Source organism: Melozone crissalis, unplaced genomic scaffold, assembly GCF_028551555.1.
Source record: "Melozone crissalis strain CALT ecotype California unplaced genomic scaffold, PUWL_Pcris_2 ptg000027l_1, whole genome shotgun sequence".
Taxonomy (NCBI): Eukaryota; Metazoa; Chordata; class Aves; order Passeriformes; family Passerellidae; genus Melozone; species Melozone crissalis.
Window position 1 is genome coordinate 47677033 of NW_026535805.1, and position 23723 is coordinate 47700755.

Here is a 23723-nt window from a genome sequence, read left to right on the forward strand (position 1 = left end):
ACTGAGAACTGACTGACTGCACACAGTTGGAGAAAATACGCTATATTAAAGCAGTAAGGCTTGTCAGGGAGATGAAAGAGCCCTGGCTTGTGTGTATTCAGCCAGTTACACAGTATAGCAAAAACCTCCAGGCGAACAGTTTCATTAAACATTAATTTGTGAAGCACTTCAAAGTTTAGGTTGAGGCGTGCTTCTGTATAATACATGATATTATTTATCATCTAAAAAAGTTGTTTAGGATGCAATTAGGGAATAATCCTACAGCTCTCAGGAGTGATTCAATGGAATTCAAGGAGGTCTCACATCATTTAACACAGACAAACATACAGCAGAAGAAGGGCTTGCAACTCTCTCTCCCTTTTAATTTGGCAGATCTAAGGGGAAAAAAAGTTGTGGGCTTTAAAGCATGGCCTTTGATTCATTTGCTTGAACATTTCAAGCTTATCAAAGTAGCTTAGCTCACAGAAGACAGCTAGGAGTTGTTTACATGCACCCATGGTGTGCTGAAAAATGGACAAATAGTAACAGCAACACTGGCCAGAAGGTTCTGCAAAGGATGGGCGACAGCGCCGCCTTGTTCTCCAGTACCTTCCTCACCCCGGAGCTGAAGCTGCTGTCATTGCATTAAGTGCTTGGGAGCAGCAAGGAGAACATCTTTAAAGATCTTTCCAAGGAGCAGTGACTGAGGGGGGCTGTGCCCTCAGGGAGGATGGCAGCATGGAAGGCAGCATGGAGCAGAGCATCTGCCCCGTGCCCCCAGAGCTCCTCCTGCACAAGCACTGCCTGGGCAGCACAGGCCAGCCATGCGGGACTAAGCCTACCTGCAAGGCAGCTGCTACCTTGGGATCAGCAAGGACCAACACTGTCTGCACCTACCCTCTGACTTTATATACCTGTCTCTCACAAGCACTGAATAAGCATGAATAATAGTGAAACATTATTTCAACAGTAAAGACAAAGATGTCATTGTCTTAAACATATGGGACTATTCAGGGCAGTTATGATTTCACATAAAAGCTGAATTCATGAAATACACAGGAAATCAAACCAGCAGGTTCCATTTTCTTGTTATTTTTGTGAAGTACTTTAGGAAGCACTTACAGATGTGCAAATGTGTAAGAGCATACTCTCTTCTATAAAGAATGACCTTTACCTTCTACTCACCCATCTTTAGCTCAGTGCAGCATGCTATGCTGTGCAGTTGCTTGGTGCATGTTCATACAAGAAGCCCTAAAAAGCACTATAATTTCAAGAACTGCTTTGTAGGCCTATTTTCTGTAACAGCTAGATTATTTTCCATGTCCCCAAATTCCCTGCTCTAAAGCAACTATTTCAGAATCTCATCTAGCTCCCTTACCAGATCAACTACCAGGCACAATGAAAGAGGGGAAAAGAGGAAATATACAGAAATGTGAATAATTTGTTAATGAGAAGGAGTTACTGTGAAGGGGAGCTCTCACACTGGTGCAATTGAAGAATTTTCCACCATACAGAAAGTTCTAATATTCTTTGCTATTGAAATGCCAGATTAGCTACAGCAAGCCTCTACTGCTGACTGTTAAAAACCAGCTGAGGTAAGAGAGCCCAGCAGCACCACTGCTGTACAGCCAGCTCCAGCTGAGATTGGAAGACATCTCCGGCAGTGATCTAGTCCAATGCTCATCCCCATGCACACATACTGGTTTTGAAGGAGACTCCACAGCCTCTAGGGTCAACCTGCTCCACTGCCTGAGCACCCTCATAGGAAAAGGTTTTTCTGATGTTTCAACATTCTCCTATATTTCAATTTATGCCCATTGCCTCTCAGCCTGCCACTAAGCAGCACCAGGAAGAGCCTGGCTGGGTTTACTCCCCCTTCCATCGTGCATGTGTGTTGGTAAGGTCCCTCCTCAGCATCCTCCAAGTTGAGCAGTTCCAACTCAACCTCTCCTTGACCAACAGATGCTCCATCTCCTATCATCACAGCCTTGTGGTGGCCTAGGTTCGTTAAATCTGAGTCTCTCTTGTACCAAGGAAGCCTAGCTCTGAATGCAGCACTCCAGATGTCTCACCAGATCTGCAGAAAAGATCATCACCCCTCATGTGCCAGCAACACAGTTCCTAACACAGCCTGGGAGACTGCTGGCCTTTGTTGAAGGCTGCCTCAAGGTCAGCTTGATTCCCAGTGCATTTTCAAAACTCACCTTTACACAAGCTTCCCCTTTATTACTGAGCATGGAAATCACTCAGATTGCAGAGGCTTCTTCCACACCACACCCTCACTTCACCCTGCTCCACAACAGGGCTGGCAGGACTGACTCAGCAGCAGGGGGAGGAAGCAAGCTTTTTAGTAGCCAGAAACAAGTTTAGCAGGTTCCCAGGACTATCAAAGAAATATTTTTACAGTAAATGCTTTACTATGAAAGCTTTCATAAAAGCATCTAAGAAGTTGGAAGTGGTAGATGAAAATTTGCCCAGTTCTTACACTATTACTAGAATACAACATTTGAAGTTCTCTACTTCCCCAGAGTGTAGTAGTAACATGAATGGGGCTACAGCACCCCAGCTGAACTTCCAAAAGTATTCATGTATCACCATAGCCTGTAGAAAGATTATAGTCTTTTATTGATTTGTTTTACAGATTCAGCTTTCAATAATAAAGTTCAATAAATCGATTCCCTAATCATAAAAACTCACTTTACACATTATGTACAGGTACCCAACATGTCACAGCACAGACCTTCACACAGAACAAGCTGGGCAGAGGCGCTACGGGCAAGGACGTACATTCAGAGATCGAGTCGTGGATATGCACAGTGCTTTTGGCACACCTCACTGAAGATTGCCCACACAGGGACAGTAAAATTATCCCAACTAAGTCATAACATGGATTAGTTCAACTACATTAATTCCAGGAGGAACACTTAATTCACAATTAAACTGGCCATCAGAAGAGATTTAAGTTGAATCAAATGCAGCTGAACTAATCATTTTAGTTTTATTAAGCAACCCTCTGTAGACAAATTCTAGGCCTTGAAATCTGTCTCCAATATTAAACAAATCTTTTTAGCTGAGATATGCAGAAGTTTGAAGACTGAGGGAACTCAGGTATGAGAAGTATTCTTTGGCAGGTTGATACAAATATAAAAAATACATTATTTTTGAGGGCTAAACTAAGCTTTTCCCATTACTGCCAGCACCAGAACTGCTTCAGTGACACAGTAACACATATTGGAACGTAAACACAACCTTGCATTTTAATGAAACAAAATTCATATTACAGATGAATGTCAATACTCCAGATACCCTTCAACAGGCTACCCACTCCCCACAAAAAAGCTGAACTTAACACTCAGTGAGAAAATTTACCCACGTAATGACAGGGCCCAGGAAACATTGCACAACTGTTCACCTTCTCTGCAACACAGGACCTGGCACACACAAGAGACCAGTTGACAAAGTGTACTCAAAATATTCCAGCTCCTATGGAAAGCTATTTTATGTCAAAAACCTTAGTTAGTTTATTGAATATCCCTTGCTCTTTTCTGAGATAAAGTGACCACAGGTCTTTCTGTAACTGCAATCTAACCTTATGGTGACAAAAAACCGCAGCTGAGAATTTATGCAATCTGCTTTATAACATTACATCAAGCAACGAGTTAAAAGACACCATTTCACAGAGGCAGACATTCATTTAAAATCTGGCAATTCCCTTTTAAAAACAGTTGTTTTCCCTTCTAGTGACATGGCTATCCCAAAGGAGATAAAGCCAGGCTCAGTTTGAAGAGTGGAGGGAAGCAGGGGGAAACGGGAAACACTTCCAGAATGAAGCATTCAAGAGTTCTGCAGCCTGCAGGGCAGAAGGCTGCAGTATCAATGTTTGACTTCAGTAACACAGATCTAAAGATATTGCTTTGTCCAAGTGTAGCCATAAACTTGTAATTTTAAACTACTTCCAAAACAAGAATGTAACTCCAACAGTCTATTCCAGGATGAAGACCATTTAGCCAATATCTCTACTTAGTTATGTCAGTGCTGAAATCTGAAATACTGTAGGGCAGCTTCACTTAATCTTCCTTCTTTGTCCGTTTTGTTCCATTCAAACTTCTAATGCTCAGTTCAGAACAAATAAAAATTAAAAAAAGGCTTAAGCAGACTCCCTTGCTGGGCACACAAGTACAAGCAGCAAATCACATTTAGCCATGGAAGTTGACTCAGACCTTTTTCAAATCTTTCAGCAAATGATGCCAGAGCCTTTTCCTGCTTGTTACTTTGAGTGAGCATGTCATGGGGAGAACAGGTATACAAACAATACATAGTACTGTTTATGCTTATTCCCAATGGAAAACTGACCTCATGCTGAGATGTTGCATTCACTCAGGGTGGTAGAAATACTTTCATCCCACCATTAAGAAAAAAAGAAAAGCTGGATACTGCAACACAGACTGCCTAATCCACTTACCATAGAAGCATCCATCCCTTTTTATGGAATCTTCTCAGTATTTCTAGAACTTAACACCTACAGCTGGCTTAGTCATCCCAGCCAAGCTGCAGTTTCTATTTTCAGTTAACAAAACCAACTTCTCTAGAATTCACATATTACATAGTAAATATATCTGAAGATAAACCGTTAGCTCTGAAATGCCAGACCATGAAGAATTAAGAAACAAAGATGGAAGTTCTTTGTAAGCTTTAAGGATCTTCAGGGCATGGACTCCTATTTACATTGTCCTGTAGATTTCACAACACTTAGTTCTTGCACGTTCATTTTGACACTTGAATGCCAAAGTGAGAGCAATTCAGCTTTGCTTTTAGTAACTGTTTTTTGCAAACAGGAAATCTGTGAACTCCCCTCCCCACAGATTCTCACGCATTCACACAGACTCTCTAGAAAGGTAAGACACTTTATTGAATTTTTTTGATAAATTAAGAAAGGACTATGAACCAGACTTATGGGTAGCAGGTGCTTGTAAACAGACATCAGTTCCTTCCCACAGAAAGCTTGACTCCATGCACTCAGCCCGAAGTCACTTTCCCCACCGTTGCTCACAGGCTGCATAGTGATGGAGGGCGGAGAAAAACTCTTCATAGCTGATGTTTAGGTGGGAAGGCAAAGAACTGAGAAAGCAAGTTACAAACATTAAAATAAGCTTTTATAAACACCACACGATTCATACATCCACTCAGGAATATCACTAAAAGCAAGCTACTGTCTGAGTAACCTTGTGAAGTTGTTCTCAACATGGTTATTGTCACTCAACTCTAACAACTAAACCAGTTACCCTCTAATCCAAAGCCTCCCATCAGAGTACACAGGGTTCTTCAAGCCAGTGAAAAGCTGGAGCAGCACAGCATGCCCAGACATTTCAGTGCACTATAAATGTGCTTGGATTTAAGAAGTTCAGCAAATCTAGTCAGTTCAGTTACTGTTAAAATTGAAAAGCAATCCATTGGTGCAATCATCTTCTATTATTCCATTTCCTTTGTATCCTTAGTTTCCCTTTTAGGAACCTATAAGCCACAGAAAATCAACACTGATGTATAAGGAACGCTGTCAAATGGGACTGGAGCACACACTAGGTGGTGACAGAAGCTGTTCCTGAGGCATGAAGCCTGCTGTTGCTAGTCAGGGCTAAAAAAACAACAATGAATGTTTGACAGGTTTTAGTTAATAATTTTTAAATATCCTCAAATCACTCTCAGGACACTTGTTTAGCTGAATCGCCTCTTTTGGCCAGTTCCATAAGTTATGACAAAGACTTGCTTAGCTAGGTATTTTTCATTCCAGTGTGTTTTCCAACATTTATAAGCAACTCACATGATTTCTGTCAGTCTGATGTGCCATGGAAGGAATCCTAATGTGCTGTCCACAGGACCAAACTTCAAGACTAAATCAGGATCAGGAAATCCATGTGTACCTGTAATAACAAGTTACACTAAGTTTTATTAAATTCATCATAGGATTTGTTTTAGTTTTAAACCCTAAGGCATCTGTTTTTTTCACTAAATGTATTTCTTTTTTTCTTAAATGAAGGTCCCAAGGACAAGTTAACAATTAAAAGCCCAAGAGGACAGACTGGTCTTGCAACACCTGAATGACCAACTGAGCAAAAGCTTAGGCAGCCACTGCAGGCCCAGCTGGACTGCTCTTTTTATGTCAGGTAGTTTTCAAAGACTTTCTATGGAAAGTACAGGAACAGTTACATTGTTTTGAGTAACAGCAAACCCTAACATTGATGTTTCATCTGATTTGTTCTAGTTTTGTCTTGACAAACTCGATTTTAGCAGCACAGAACATGCTGTACCCTGACTCTACTTACTATAGTCCTTACTTAACTATGTGGAGCTGCAATCGAGTAGAGTAAAAGGACACCAAAAAAAGCTTAAGGAAATTTCACTGAAGAACACCTTGGTACTACAGACCATCAAGGAAAAAAAACCCAACTTGTTAGATGACTTGTCTCTTTCTCAGTATGAGACCAGACAGAAATTTTAAAACCAACTTACTATAAAATTTCAAAGATATTGCTGCAGCTGGCATCCTTCTGGTTAAATGAGTGAGGAAGAACAGGGCAGTGTGTCTTTTTCTGTTACTATGTGGACAACCCGACCCATTCTAGGGCAGAGCAATATAATATTGATGAATTCCACTAAGTGCCCACACTCTTACTACCCATACCTTAAAACCCCAGCCAGTCATTTCCCTCATGAGAGCATCCTGCTCATCTTCTGAGGCTGAAGGCAATTAGTGACCAAACACCACTGCCTCTGTCTCCCTTCCATGTACTTCTGCAGTGCCTAAGCTGCTCCAGGCTATAATTGACAGACAGGAAATAGGCTTACAATGAGCAGTCTGAGTCCAGCTTTCCCTGCTAATTCTAGCAAGTTGATTAGAGCAACTTGTGGAAGAGTAGAGCACCCCAAGGGGACCCAAGAAGCTAAACTGCTCCTCCTGCACCTACCTAGCTCATCTGAAAAGCATTCCAGCAGTCAGAACCCTATTTTGCTATAATGCTGCAATTAGTCACGATTATTGCAGGTAATTTGTGGTCACCTCTTCCACTACTCACCAATTCTGCAGGTGAAGTGCAAAAGTGCTTATACTGGGTAATGACCACCTTTTGCAGATAAACTTTAATACAGCCTACTTGCTCCAAACTTCTTATGTTATTTCTCAATTATTTCCTCATTTGCTTAAATGAGGAAAAAACCCACTACACAAAAGCAGTCAAGAGCCTTTTACAGTTTTCAGATTATTTGTAGAGGAACTTAACTTCGGGGGTAACAGAAAAGGAAACTAAGGCCAGATTTTGCTCCACCCAGGTTTTGAAACTGAAGCTGGAGATTTTTCAAAAAGTTCACACCCTCCCTCCCCACTGAATCACCACAATAGTGATGACACCTTTTACCAGAGGTAAAGAAGCTATTTTGCCTAAGCACGTGCATTTCTAAGAAAGGATGAAGCCTTTAGATAGGGGTGTCTTGTGCCACAGTCCAAATCTCATCTCAAAGTTAAGAAAAATTGCAAAGCAAAAGCCACTTTGCTGTTCAGAAGCCAGCACGTTAGTATCAAAGAGCTTTGCAGAGAAGCAGTGAATACTTAGAAGTGGGGACTGTGGAGGAAGTGGAAAGCTTTACTCATCAGCTGATTCAGTAGCTGAGTACTCAGCTGGTACAGCAGCAGGATCTTCAACACTGAAGATCTTCAACCTGGCTTTTCAAACAGGAAAAGACCTTCAGAGAGCCTAGTTAATGCTAACATTTCCTTCTGGTTCCTCTCTGAAGGAAAATGAAAATGCACGCTGTAGTATTACTATCACAACAGCCTACTAAAACACACAGTACTGTGCTTTCCAGTCTGCATCCATTTCTTTACCTAAACACAGCAGTGCTACAGATAATTTACAAGTGGAAGCTCCCTCAGAGCTGACAGTGTTACAGCAGTCAAGTTTAGCACACACAAGATACAAGGATTTGGGAACAAACTTTAAACAACAAAAGAGGCCAAAAGACTTGGACACTCAAAGGATGCCAATCTGGCAACATCCCTTCTAGGTCAGGAGCTCTGCAAGGGGAACATGAAGGAATTATGGAGTTGATAACTCTACCCTTCCCCACAGAGATCTTACAGGGCAACTTGAGTAGCCTCAATTGATAGTCATGTTCTTTGCTGGAAGGCAGACAGCAAGCAGAGACAATATTAAAATGCAGCTGGCACCTACTTTTCTGAACACAAGCTGGTTAGCTGAGGCATTGCTCAGAAGAAAGTACTTTTACACTGCAGAAAACTCAAGCTGTAAGAATTAAGTGCATGACTCAATTAAGAACAAGAAAAGCCACATGACAAGCTAGAATCATACCATTTTAGGACTAGGCTTCAATAACTGCACCCTAAACATGAACAAAAAGTTTAAAAACTACATTAACAGGTATTTAAACCAAAATGTAAAACCCCAAAGATTTACAGAAGACACCATTAATACAAACTCTAAGAACATAACTATTCAAGTATTGCTTTCCAGAACATGCTCTCAAATCAGTAATGCACAGATACATATTTTTAATACTGTTCCATTAAAAATGCACACAAACTAAATTTGCCTACAAGTAAAACAAAATTTAAAAAGCTGCTGCTAAGTAATGAAATACTTTACCTCCAACAATGTCCCAAACATTAAGTAAACAAATTAATAAGGACCAGGTACAGATATTATCCTTAATTATTAGACACATACATGAAGCAGCGTGTTTCAAAGTTCATAGTTTTGACAGATTAGATTTCTCTTTCAGTGCTCAGCTAGCATGCAATGCTTGAAAAATAAATCCACTAATTTTAAGATTAGACCTAATACTTTTAAACATATCCAGACAGAAGATCAACAAGTTGGAAAAGCTCCAGTTAAGCATCACTGACCAAAATACATACAACAGGTAACAACTGTCACTGGTTCTCCATTAAGTTAGTAACTGTTCTGAAGGAGTGATTGTTAATGTCCTTTAATTGCCTTTGGGGTATAACAGAAGAGATGTGCTAAGTTCTTCTTCAGGTGCCTTATTAAATACATTTAATAGTTCCATTATAGGAGGATGCTGACAACAGGGATGGAATTCAGTGTGAATTCCAAACTTCCACACTGCCATGGAAGTCCATCTGCAGAACAATTCAGCTGATCACCCAACATGAAAAAGAAGAAATCACTCTCTGAAGTCCCATTAATGGGAACCACACTACAACAACATGCCCAAAGGCCCCCAAGTTCAAGTGTGCAATCTGAAACCTGATGAGCCAACTGCAGCTGCAATTAACATGCACGGATCACCTAGGCAAGCTGAGCAACTCATTATAGCTCCACAGTACCACTGGAAAAGTGGATGCTAATTCTAAGCTTCTTCTCCCAGGTGTGCTATTAGGGCAGTCCTGCCCTGTTCATAGCTATTGCATGTAGCCACACATCACAGTGCAGTCAGTAATCTGCACGAATTAGTAATGAAGACAACTAAGCTAGTGTGGGTTATAGAGCAGCAAGAGAACAGCAAGTAGTCTATCATTTGCATTCAGGATAGTACTCAGGCAGCAAGAACAGCTTTAATTGCTGTAACCAGATCTGGAAAAGACTCTGCCCATCCATATCTGCAGCTTGTAACTCGCAGGAAGTTAACCTAAATTAGGATAGTCTAGTTTTAGGTTATCCCAAAAGTACTTTTTTCAGCAAACTCATTGCAGAACATACCACAGATGCTGTAAACTCTGAAAAGCCAAAACTGCAATTTAGCTTAATATTTCTGCTAAAGAATTTTTCTGCTTAAAAAAAACAGCTCAAAAGGCAATAAACAAGAAAGAAATTTTTAACAGAAGCCTAAATGCAATAATCATAACTTACTCTGATAGACTAAGCATCAGGATGCGTACATTCCAAGCAATGAACCCACTAGTAATCAAATTGTTATGAATTGAGTACTCTTCCCCCTCCATATTATACTTACTACTTAATAAGTTGTCTAACATATTCACATCCAGGTCTGAATGTGTTCTTTGCTGCTGTGCTACCAACTGACAGAAGTTCTGAGCAGCTTTGACTATGTCTGCTTTTCCATCTTCCGGAGACAGCACCTTCAATGTAGATTGGCAATTTAAAACTGAAAGTACAAAACATAGTTTAAAAGCAACAGAAATATAATTGTTTTGCATGTACTTTAGATAGTCACAGATACAGCTGAAAATAACTTGTAGTTTAATTCCTGAATTACAACTAGTCACAGATCCACCTCATCTGTCTCTTAGACAAGTGGGTAAGAGTTTTCTGTATTTGCTGTATTACTAAAACACAAGCTTAAGACAACTACTTTGAGAAGTCTTGTGCAAAGGGGCTTAATTCAGTCTTCAGACGTAGTTTTCCAGGAAATTTTGACTGGTTCTTACACTGTCAGGCAAAGCACTGAGAAGAAAGGTGCCTGGATAGTAACTTAAGGGGTTTAGGGAAATAAAAAACAACAACAAAAAAACCACAACAGCAAACTAATTTCTACCCTAGAAAAGGAAGGTGTTTTTAACAGCTACTGTGTACATTCATGTGACATAAGTATTAAGCTTGGGGGCTCTGATCACAGCATCTTGATGCAAGAGTTATGGTAAGGATCAAAGATGGCTACACTGAAGCTTGGAACAAGATAATAGTTCAGAATTCATCTATTCATCTGCAATGATGTCTGTGACTTAGAGGACATTTCCCAACAGTAATTATCTTAACCCTAACAACTGACAGGCAAGAGTCTTCCCATACTGCATGACTCCCATCACTGTCAGTACTGTAAGGTACCTGAGAGGTAAACTTGCCAAGGAAGCTCAAGGCCAGAGATGGTGCACTATACTGGCTTGAAGCTAAGTGGGTTAAATATCAAAGTGTCAACTTTTTAAGCTGATACCAAACTTCGGATAGCTATTACTAGATACTTAAAAACACATTTCTTAAAATTGCAGAACCTGACTGCAAAGGACCACACAGCACAGTCAAGATTCATAAGAACAATTAAAACTCCTCAGTTCATCTATCCAAAGCCATCACAAGGAAAATGATTGTTCCTTAATATTGCTTGATTTGCAAATTTGCATCAAATGTCCTACATTAAAAAATATTTAACAGTATCCCTAAATTGCAATACATGCAATTTTGTTATGCAGAAGGGAAAAACTGTAGATAATAATAAACTGCATAGATGTCAGTTTGTTCAGTTGAAAACACGAAGCATCTGATCTGACTGTGAAGTCTTCTAAAAAAGAATGAAGAATTTAAAAAGAGAACAGAAAACACCTCTGCTTTTCACAGTTTCCAGCACAAAGGGTTCCTGAGATTTAAAAGCACTCTTCCCATCAGCAAGTCTGAGAAGTCTTTCAGTAGTTTGTTGGGTGTGAACATAAATATCCCAACTTAGGTAAGTGTAGCTAAGTATGCTGGAGTTGAAGATATTAATAGCCTGTCTACCCCATCTTCTGCTGGTTATTTCAACCTTCTCAGGAAGAAAAAAAAAACAGCATGAAACCTGAGTTCTTCCACATAAGTGCTAGCATCTTAGGCTAAGTGGTTCATAAGACAAGCTCATGTTACAATATTACAATTTGTACTGGAAAACTGGCACAAAGGATTTGAGTATTTGGTCAGCTCTCATAGGGTAGGCAAAACCTGCAAGCAGGATTTTCAATGCAGCTAAATGTACCACAATTTGTGCAAACTTTTCATAACTCTTTGAACTATGATGATCTTAAAACATCAGGGTTGTTGAGGTATTTTTTTACAAGACCTACTTTAGTATTATGAGTTGTAGTTAGAAGAGCTGTATCAGCCCATCTCTTTAAGTCAAAGGTCTGATTCAAGTACGTGCCTGTGATTTATTATATTTGAACAGACTTCTAGCATTTGTCTTAGGCAGCAGATGAGGAAATGAGTTCTTATAGCAGATAGTGCTGTGTAAGGAACATCAGCCTTGAAACCTACCCCTGCTTCCCACATCTAAGTATGGGCAAAAGCTATTATTACCAAATTTATTTTTTTAACTTGTGCCTTTTACCTTCCTGATGGCATTATACCTTGCCGTGACAACCAGCACTCTTGCTCTTTCCCTTTCACCTCCCCACTTTGAGGTGTATGTTTGGAAAAATGGAAGCACACACATGAAGAAAAAGGCCACTGTACATGTGTTTAAGTAAAAGCAGATTTATGATTGATATACAGCTATTTAGGGGCACACCAAGCCCCTCCTGTAGTTGATCTTACCTTGACCAGTTTTGTCGTGATTTGCAAATTCCACAGAGTACTTGGAGCAATCTAGTCCCAAGAGTTCTTGCTGCTGTTTTAAAATTTCATCCATCAATCTTGAATTATTCCTCTTGAAAATACCTTTAAAAAAAAAAGTTGCATATCAGCCAACTCCTATAAAGGGTGTTACAAAATAAATCTGACACTAGGCAAGAAGAAAAAATTAGTCAGAACTGGTTTCAGACTGGAGTTCACAAGTGTGGGTAAGAACTCAAAGCAAATGCTACTGCATGTGACTAATGTGAGTGACCTTGGAAAGACAACTCGTGTGCTTTTGTTCTTCTTTCACCCAGCCTGAATAAGCAGCAAGTTGCAACTGCATCGGGGGTAGCTTAAGACTTATTTCCTTGTCCTTGGTATGCTAGAAATAGAGAAAGCAATCATCAGCAAAGAACACCAAGTCAGATTAACACCAAATTTCTTTAAAGCCCACGCTGCTTAAGTCTACTGCCACTTATTGCTACATGCCTAAGGCTGCAGGCTAACAAAGCAAGTCACCACTAAATCAACATTTCGGGTCTCAGTAAGTATCCACTCTTAAGCCATCCAACAGCATGGATTTCCTAATAAGAGAATTTCACAAGCTGTATGTTTCAAGGAGTTCATGCAGTCCCCAAGGCCTTTTTATACTTACATATTTAAGGCAGACATTTCAAATGCAGGAAATCACAAAAGCCTGCTTCAGACATACTTGGGTTCTTGTATTAAAATAAATTCTAGCTTTTGAGAAACATAACTCTACTTCTAATTAAATGCCACAGCAAAAACGAAATGTTACAGTTTAAATATTTACAATCCAAAAGCATGGCTAGGCATATTCACTCAGGAATTGGATAATGCTTTTTTCACAGGGTATTCAGAGGTTTTTACTGTACTTCATTCAGAAGCCTCATGTCAAACATTTCCACTGACCAGTCTAAAAATGTCCACACACTAATCTTACAATGTAGACAGTGCACAAGAATGTAAGACATAAAATTTTGACTAGGCTCAGGATTCAACACCACAACCTGACTATAGAATCTGGAACTGCTACAAGAGTTCCCACATTGGTCAAACCAATGTGTACCATCAGAATCAAGACCATAATACACTAGGAGTTAGTTTGCAATATGAAGTGATTCAATGCATTTATTTAATATGCTAGCCTTTAGGTCTAATGAATTAAAACTTTTCTACAGGGTTCATTAGAGGTTTTACTAGGTGGCAAAATATCTACTTTTTCCTCTCATCCTGGATAGCTCTTGTAAAAAAAGCCCTGTTTCATTATAGAAGTATTAGTGATGCTTATAATTAATTTCACATGTTTACAAAAAAGCAAGTTGTGGTAAGGCACAAACCTCTACAGAAGAAGGTGTGTTAGAATGCTTCTGCTAAGTTTAAACTGAAGTTAAATTGTGGCTTCCTGTGCTCCTGCTTTCTAGCATATACTTATACCTAACAGAAACTGAGAATGCTGCTTTAAATACACCTGTTTGATACACCTCTGCTTGGCTTGGTCTGTTTCATACTGAGGTTAACACAAATTGTCTTCCTCACTCCCAAGGTCAGCAGCAGTGCAGCCCCTGCAATTGCCAATCCTGTACCCTCTTCAAGGAAGATCTGGACAAGGCTGCATGTGCCTCGCCTTTAGGAGTCACTGGACTTCCACACACTTTTACATATGAGAAATAAAACTGTGTTCAATATCCAGACAAACATGTGACATAATTAGGAAAGGCTCCCAATCTGGGAAATAAACTGCTGCTCTTCTTCTCCTTTCTCACCCAATACTAATGATACCAAATCCTTCCTCATGGAAGGTTTTTGCCTATTCCTGCCAAAGACTGGAAGAACTAGTTTAAGACTCCACACTCCAGCTCTAAAGTAAATTAAGACACTGAGGACAAGTAGAAGAACTGACCAAGGTGTTTGCTTGGATATCATATACTGAACTGGTCCAGCTCCAAAGTGAAGGTCCTTAACACACACAACAGACACAGAAGACTTGCTAAATAAATGTGTTCTTAAGATCTATCTGAGTACCACCCTTCTATTCTGCCTGTTTATCTGACCCACCCCCTCAGTTGTTCAAACCTGGGGACTGGAACAGCAGTTTAACAAACAGGAAGCTACTGTAGTTATACCATGTAGCTGCAGCATGCCTTCCTTGGAAAGGCCTCCACACCTAAATTCCCACTGATCCATCAACCTTGACACACACACAGTTTTCCTGAAGAGAAGATCCTGAAGCACAACAGAAGATAGCAAAAATGCAGACTAAGTCAGATCTTAATTAAAAACCAACGGCATTTGGGAATACTCCTTCAATGTTTGTCTCTCAGTCAGTGCACTAGAGACTCATGAATGCACATCACTGCAAACACAGTCCTGCCAAATGCAATATTCACAGGCCAAATCCATATTCAACTTCAAGAATTTTACATGGTCATAACTCAGCTATATTCTCCTTTCTCCTACAGTATCTCAAAACCCCATTTATCTACAAGGCTCATTTTAAAAAAATTTTGTAAATGCACCCAAGTTAGTTCTGGGAGATGCTGTTGCTTAATTTAAACATGACAAATATAGCAAACAAGTGCATGAGTAGGCCAACTCAGTAACAGAATTATGTGTTTCTAGGCAGTGAAAGTTAACTCTTGATTTACTGCTACCCTCCAACTTTGTTCACAAAATTAAAACTAGTCCATAATATAATTTTAACAGTATAAAAAATTAGTTTGACAAAGGCCTACTAAATTTTGGCAATACAACAGCTGTTTGCTGTTAAATGAAAAAAAATGCAGCACTACTCATGTTTCTAATACGGAACACAAACATGAAGTAGTCACTATTATTTTTCATCAGATGATTTTCTGGTTTTGAAAAGCAGAAACATTTGTTTGGTCAGAACTCTGGAACCTCTGTAAGCTGGGGCAAATGTGTATGTTCCTGCAAATGAAGTGTTCTAAGAACTACATGTATTTAAGCACTAAAATTCCCAATGAAAAAGAGTATTAAACTCTGTCCTGGTTTGTTTCCTTTAACTACTGAGAACCTGTGAGCTGTTTTCAGGGATACTACTTGTTTTTACAACAGAAGCTGCAAGCATGCTGTCTGTCGTTTGCTGCTATTAGAGCTGAGGCAAACCAGAAGTGCTTTAGCTTCCTGCAGTAGTCCTCCATTACACAGATCTTTTCCAGGGCACACACCTTTTGCTCAGATTTACAGAAACTACAAGCCATGCCCTTTTGCTTGCAACCATGGTGTTGCAGTATTTTAGGGTTAGATATTGACAAATGAAGTTTGTAATTAATTCATCAAGTGTAGAAGTGACAAGAATCTTGAACTGGAAGTGAACAACTGACACAGAGAAACACCAGGTGATGTCAACCATTTGTTTGTCTGACTAGACTACCACAGCCACCACCTGTTAATGGCATCTCAAAGTTCACCATTTTTAATTTTTCTGCTTTTTAAAGCAGCAGAATCTGGTAAAACACAGAATAACAGTTAGCTCTTCCTTGCAAGGGAATACCTTACCAAAGTGGAGTCTAGTTAAGAACATATCTCCACAACATTTCAGTTATTTGCTTTCTCAGCTTCTTTCCAGTGCTGACAAGGAAAGAGTAATCAAAAGTTGTAATTGTTATCAGGTATTAACATTTTGAGAACATCAAATAATAAACCACTTCAAAGAATGCACATGCAAGAAACCATTTTAATACATGAACAACTTTTGCCTGCATCCTGTTGAATCATGCTGGTTGATAAGGGAGGAAAGCATGGCCATTATACAGGACCTCACAGGATATGGAAAGCTACAAATACCTCCTTCATTCCAAGAGTCTAGGAAAAAAGGCAATCCAAGTTTGAATGTAACTGAAGTCACTTAACTTTCAACCACATTAAGGCCACTTCAGACAGCACTAACCAATCAAAGAATTTGACTTAGAACTAAGAACTTCATAGGTGACCATTCCTCTCAGATTTCTTCTTGGAGGGTCAATCTGCACTAAGAGAACAGGGGCTCATCAGCAATTAGGAGAAAAGATACCTCTTTTATATTTCCCATTCCTTTAAGGAGATCACCTTCTACAGATTAGTGTTATCCCTTTTAATAAAGTGGTCTGAGAACTCCTCTCAACTCAACACCAAAATGAAATTGTGAAACGTGAAATTTCACGTGGGTGAAGGCCCACAGCAGGTGCCACAAGATATTGGTATCTCACAAGTGTTCCAGTGACATAAAACCACAACAAATTTATCTTGCCCAGTGAAATAAACACACTGCACAACCAGAAGATTTTATGGATTGATCAAATTAGCTAAACTACCAAGTAATCTAGAAGAGACTAGAAGCCTACTTTGGGGCTAATTAAATTATTTCTTTTCCATACTCTATCCTTTCAAAGAGTTTTTAAGTGAAAAGTGCTCAGAAGCAAAGCAGTTCACTAGAAAGCTATGATGAATAACTCCAAATTCTCAATACAGTCACACTATGGGCTTGAAGAAACCTTCAGCATGAAGCATCTATCTAGGAGTCCAAAGTACCCAAATGCCAAGACTCAGAAAGCTCCCAAAAAGCACTCTGGACTTGTCTTAAACTAGAGCAGGAAAGCTTCACAGAAGTAACACTCAATGAAGCTCTCCCAAAAGACAAAACAACTACCAAAAGAAAGCTAAAGTACACAGCACTAGTAAAAGGCTTCTGCTCCCCAGAAGGTATTTTAAGTACTATTACCTGAAAGCATTATCAATGCCTTCTGACTGCAACAAAGCTGCAGTATTTCCTCAGATAAGGTCTCCAAAGAATGGCTGGATTTCTACCAAGAAATAACTGGCAATACAGAATTCAAAAGAAAAATTCCTGATCAAAAGCCTGAAACTTTAGTTTGCATTATTTAACTCAGGTGTGCACAGTAGCATTAAGGTTATTATGGCTTTGTCATGTTGCACAACAATGAAAGTTGAGAGAAAGGGCTTCCACACACCAGGGCCAGTAAAGCCAGACCACCCTGGGCCTCCAAACATGCTGAGGAAACAGAGACAGTCTCAGTTCTGAGCCCTGCACAACCCCAGCAAAGTTGCCTTTACAGTTACTGGTGCAGCTGGTGAGCTGGAATGCAGCTACTTATTGACATGAAGAATACATGAACAACCTTCTGTTTACCAATTTTGCAAAAAATACAGAAATTCATTACTATAAACAAATAAACAGCTTATGTAGCACTTCTGTAAGGAACTTCATGCTTCCCTTTCCTCCTATAGAAGAGGCAGTTAAGGACATATTTTGAATTTAATCCTTCTGCAGGAAACTGACACACTATTTCCTGCAGAGAAGGCAACCATGGAACACCAAGCTGGTAAACAAGATTTCCTGTGGCAATCAAAAGAATCTCAGTACTACAGATATGCAGTGAAGGAAAAGAAACAAATTAAGGTGTACCTCACCACAGCTAACACTGATCCAGAGCACCCATAATTAGTTTTCCTTCTCCACCACAGCCAGCACAGGGGGGACTTTGACAAATCAATAGTTGGTACACTTGTATGAACACAAACCCCCAGAAGCAGCTCAGCAGTCCAAAAGCGCCGCTCACCATCTGAATGGATGGAAACAAGTGCACACTGTAATTAAGGGTCACTGATGAGAGCAAGCTGTACCTGACTTCATTCACCTTCACTGTTATCAGTGTTAGTGCTGAGGGTTCCAGGCTCCACCACCACTGAGCACCAGATTCAGCAACAGCTGCAACATCCCACTTAATGACAAATCTATCTGGAAATGCTGTATGCTCAATCAAGGCGCCCTAAGGAGCTTAGCACCACAAGGAAGGCAGCATATGTGCTAGTACCAGCAGTAAGCTACACTAGAGCTGTATGAATGACTACTTGCTCGCTCTCTGAAGCTGAAGTCAGGCTGAAAAGCCCAGCTGTGCACAAAGCAGCTGCAGCTGCTATCCTGGACAATCCACTGAACACCTGTGTGGAGCATGATGTGCAATGGCAGGCTATTCTCATCAACCCTGGAAGTTTGGCAAAAGCCACAGATCTAAAACTTTTTCGTTGCTTTGCCTTCTTTGATTTTGCTCCAGCAAACTGGAAAGTAAGTTAGCAATTAAACCAGCACATTCCAGTATCAGAGGATCAACAGAAGAACAAGCTACTAAAAATATGCTTTGATACTGAAATCATGAGATAATAGCTACATTTTCAGATCTCGGCCAGTGGGGACAGGAAAACCTCTTTAACATGCAACTTTAGAATGAAAAATTAAAATCCACACTCATCACATAATGTAGAACAACAAAACCAACCAAACTAAAGAAAAAATTCCCAACACCAAAACAAAAAATAACATCAGAACACAGAACAAAAGCAAACAATTAACATATGTAACTTTAGATTGAATGAAACAATACACAGACACAGCAGCAAATAACCCAAGATTTTTGTTTTTCTGAACTGCCAGCAATAACAATTCTTCTGCAAGGTTATGTCAGCTCTTCAGAGGACAAAACTGTCGTTTCTGGTCATCATATTTAGTCTTCTAACAGTCAATCTTAGATCTGACTGAATTTCAACATATGCTGGAGAAGCAGTAGCAGGTTTTCAGAAAATGTTTCAGACACTGCTACAGCTCTGGCTCCTCACTGTGAGACAGGAGCTCAGCAGCAGTGACTACCTAAGCATTGGCTGGTGCCTTCTCCCTCCTCACTGTTGCAGAGTAGGCAAGATGAAAGCCAACACGACCAAGAAACATGATTCTCAGCTTGATCTGCTCCTCAGTTCAGCTCTCATACATTTAATTTGTGGAGCACAGTGCTGGAATCAAAAAAGGAACTAAGCACATACATAAACATATTAGGCAATACTGCCTATAGCTTATTTAAATTTGAAGTTAAAGATCCTGTACAATAAAAATGTCTGTCTTCAAGCTATGAGGGAAAGTCTCCTCCTTGGTACTGTTTGCAGCATTTCACCTGGTTGAATGCTTTCCAAGTTGGGAGTAAAAACTGTCAACACATAAATGACTTTTCAGAAGGTGCTGTTCTCTGTGTGCTTGAGATGTTATGCAAATATTTTATATCATCCTTTGACTTCCAAATGAGGGAGCATTCTGCCTCTGAAATACAACATAACCAAGTTCCACAACTGCCCTGCACAGATGGCCACTTTAAACTGCTAAGTGACTGGTATTAAGCCCAGTTTCTCATAATGATCTTAAGAGTAATTTAGTGAAAGTCAAGTCTTCCAAGTCTTTTATCACATAGGAAGGATCAACCATGAAACAAAATTATAAATGGTGATGGTTTAAAATGAAGCAGAAAAAAATTTAAAATCACAAATGCCTGTGCTCAAGGAAAGGCCTGCATACCTTAGATGCTTTTGCACACTTAATAACAAAAGAGTTCCCCTACTTACATAGGCTGCACTACTGGGCATTTCCTGAGGGAACACTAGAAGATAACTGTACCTCTAACCTGGCAGAAATCTACAGAGCTCACCGAAACTGCATTTCACCTCTAAACAGCCATTGGGAGTGGCTCAAAACAAGTCAAACCCTGCTCTCCTACAGTCTCACCCCTGACAGCACAAGCACAGGGATCTTCAGGATGAAGTTCTTTTCCTCTGCAGGACACAAAAAGGACACAGTCCATGTATTGTTATCCCTTCTGAGTGGACAGCTTGTCCAGCACAGGTTACAGATCATCTCTCAATGATCAGCTGGACAGAAAGCTTCAACTAAGAGTATCCTGAATATGGCTGGTTTTAGCTCCCCACTAGGAAAGGACAAGTATGAGGAAGTCAGATTTGTTCCACAACTTCCTCACAGTATGTGAAATCCAAACTCTGATCTTATCTTTATGATAGTCAGTGACATGGAATCAACATACCTGCAAAAGCCAGAGTTCAATAGTTTTACACCTGGGACTCAGTAATAAATAAAATCACACAGCAGATGTGAAAAATCTTCAGAGCTCACAGAAGCACTGGCTCAGAGTTAACTCAAATGCCAAGCAGGACCAAAGGCAGACCACGTAATTTAACTTCACAATACAGACAGCACACAGGACATACATGCTTACATTTAACTACTTGTCCACCCTGTCTCTTCACACAGGAGTACTTGAAAATAGAAGGCTACTTTCATTCATTCACTTCTGCAGGTTCAGCCCCAACTCAATAAACAGCACTCATAAGAGCAGGTAGCCTGAAGCTCTTCCCTACTAACAGTCCTGCCTTACACTTTCACATGTCAGCATTCGCGTGAGCCCGAGGCTGTGGACAAGGCTCCAGAAAGCAGGCAGGGCCGGGTCATCCCGACACGGGAGCTGGGCCAGAAGGACAACCGGGCCATTGCCCAGGCTCCCCGGGGACAGAAGCTCTGCAGCGGCCAAGCAGCTCCAGCGGATGGGAAAGGAGCTGCCAGCAGAGAGGCGGGGCCGGACTTGGGCAGACCCCAGAAGAGCGCGGCCCCCTGGCTCTGCGCTCCGGTCCCCGGCACGGCCCGGGGCTGGGCCCTGGGGCACCGCGGGCGGCGGCCGCTCACCGTTATGGTCGTAGACGCTGACGTAGGAGATGCCCACGGCCATGCACCACACGACCAGGCTGGCCATGTCCGCGTAGCTCGGCTCCTCCTCGGTCACCACCAGCCCCACGTGCACCGGCAGCTTCCGCAGGGCGCGCCCGTCCGCGCGCCACCGCTGCCGCCCGCGCGCCGCCCCGCCGCGCGCGGGGCCCCGCCGCCGCCAGGCCGCGCGCGCCTCGCGGAACCCGAGCGCGCGGGCGGCGGGCGCCAGGAGCGCGCAGGAGGTGGCGGCGGCGGCGGCCGCGCGGCCGCGCAGGCACGCGAGCAGCGCGCGCTGCAGGCAGAGGAAGGCGCGCAGCAGCGCGTGCAGCGCGCGCCACGCCAGGCCGCCCGCCCCGCTCATGGGACCGACCGACAGGAGCGCGTGGGGCCCGCGGGGGTGCCTCAGCCGCTGCGCCACGCCCGCCGCGCCATCCCCTCACGGAGCCCGCGTCCCCCGCCCGGCAACCGCCAGCGCCGCCATCTTCCCGCCGCCCCGCCTGATCTTTCACCTCTCAACCCGCCACACGCGAGCCGCCCGTTGGCCGCCGGGCGGGATGACGTCGCTTCCGCCCGCGGAGCGCGAATGACGTGGCCGCGAGAGACAGGGTGGGTTGGGCGAGGGCGGGAGGCGGGGCTGGGAACGGCTCGGGGCGGGCCCGCCTCGCGGGAGGGGCGGGGCCGCGCTCCCTGGCGGCCGCTGCTGGCCATGGCCCTGCGGGGCCGGGAGGGAAAAGGCGTCGGGGCGGGGCCAGGGCGGGGCCGGCGCAGGGCCGGGCCGGGGTGGGCTCTGCCCCCAGGCGGGCTCTGGCCCCAGGCGGGCTCTGCCCAACTTCCCCGCTGCTTCACGGACTCATCTGCAGAACGTTCCTCTGCCGTTCCCTGCCTTGCTGTTCTTGGCGCCCGCAGTGCTTCGTTCAGGCTGGTGTGTGAGGCGGAGGTGGAGGGAGAAAGCGCCTGAACACCACAGAAGCAGTCGGGCCTCAGGGGTGTCTTTACTGTCAGGGGTGTCTTTACTGAAACGCAGGTTTCACCCTCAGAGCGCGCTGCGAATGCTCGCCGGGGATTCCACACAACGGGCTGGGAGCCGGGGGCAGCGGCCTCGGGCTGCGCACCCCGATTCGCATCCTCCACAAACGCCGCGGCTTTCGCTGCTTTGGCTTGTAAGATGAAACACAGGTGAAAGATGGAGTGAGAGCTGGTGCCAGCCCGATGCTGTCAGACAGATCGGTGGGCAGAGACGGCACGGGGATATTTAAAGCACTCTGTTAAAAGAATTCTGCCAATATTAAACTGAATGAAGAATTTTGTATCGCAAAAGTTTTTCTCGTACTCAGAAAATAGCTACTTTCCTGGCTTCTAATACAGACCAGCATTAGCCAGCAAAAATAACAGTCAAACTGCAAGGAAGGCTTGTGCTGTTTCATAGATATCTAAATCTTTAGGTACCAAAAATTTGGTTAATGACCACAGAACCACAGAATCATTAAGGTTGGAAAATACCTGTAAGATCAACTCCCACTGTTAACCCAGTACTGCCAAGTCCTCTGTTTAACCATGTTCTTAAGAGCCACCTCCACATCTTTTGAACACATCCAGGGTGGTGATTCCACCACTTCCCTGGGAAGTCTGTGCCAATGCTTGACAAGGCTTTCCATGAAAAAAGTTCTCATAATAACCAATTTACACCTCCCTGGTGCAGCTTGAGGCCATCTCCGCTTGCCCTTTCACTTGTTTCCTGAGGCTGACCCCAGTCTTGCTACTTCCTCCTTTCAGGAAGTTGTGAGTGTGACCAGGTCCCCCTGGAGCCTCCTCCAGGTTAAAGAGCCACAGCTGTTCCTCACAGGACTCAGCCTCTGGGCCCTTCACCAGCTCCATTTCCCTTCTCCGGACAGGCACTAGCACCTCCATGCCTTTCTTGTAGTGAGGGGCCCAAAAGTGAGCACAGCACTCAATGTGTGGCCTCACCAGTGCCGAGTACAGAGGGACACTCACTGCCCTGGTCCTGCTGGCCTCGCTATTGCTGACACAGACCAGATGCCATTGGCCTTCTTGGCCACCTGGGCACACACACTGGCTCCTTCCCAGCCAGCTGTTAACCAGTGCACCCAGGTCCTTTCCTGCTGGGCAGCTTTCCAGCCCCTCTGCCCCAGCCTGTAGTGCTGCAGGGGGGTGTTGTCACCCTGTTGTCACCCAAGGGCAGGGCATGCCACTTGGCCTTGTTCAGTCTCACACCGCTGGCCTTAGCCCATTGACCCAACCTGTGCAGATCCCTCTGCAGAGTCTGATGATAAGGGAACATAAAGAAAAATGAGCTCCATTTCCTCTATTCCAATTGCATAGTTTAATGTGTTGGGGACCTAAGAAACGCTCGTGTCAGTCACATTTGCACAGGAGACATAACCAAATAGCTGCTCTCTGACACCTGACAAATCAGCCTCCGTGGAGATGAGGGATTATCAGTTACTGAATGCCAATGGGAGATAAAAAATAATAGAAACTGTTTGCTTTGAAAAGTAATTTGCTGATGTAATTACTCATCAGTTATCACCTGAGATCATGAACTAACAAGTGATTGTTTGTAAGTCATTGGTTTTAGTGGTCTCACTAATCCAGTTTTGTTTAGTTTTCAAGCACTTTGGGAACTGCTTGATAAAATTTCTACTTATATCAGAGTTAATGCATTAATTATATAGCATTTAGTCTTCTTTTGTGTGCATGTGAATAAAAGTCTGGAAAGTTCTGGCTAGTGAAGGGGGGACACTTGCAGTGTGTACTTGCGCATTAAGTATACCTAACCTAAAAGTATTCACAAGGTATCTTGAAGTATATTATAGCAAATTAGCTATTCAGATACCAAAATCAACTCTTAAAAAAGT

General features: G+C 42.5%; 1 protein-coding gene across 1 annotated transcript; it reads right to left on the minus strand.

Moving 5' to 3' along the window:
* Positions 1–2581: 2581 nt before the first annotated feature.
* Positions 2582–21208, minus strand: NUS1 (NUS1 dehydrodolichyl diphosphate synthase subunit). The gene is made up of 5 exons (XM_054279851.1): positions 20827–21208; positions 12249–12371; positions 9964–10116; positions 5798–5897; positions 2582–5097 (listed from the first exon to the last, which is right to left on the minus strand). Exons 1-5 carry the CDS (start codon positions 21206–21208, stop codon positions 5007–5009), a joined length of 849 nt encoding a protein of 282 aa, XP_054135826.1. The 3' UTR covers positions 2582–5006.
* Between the last annotated feature and the right edge of the window lie 2515 nt (positions 21209–23723).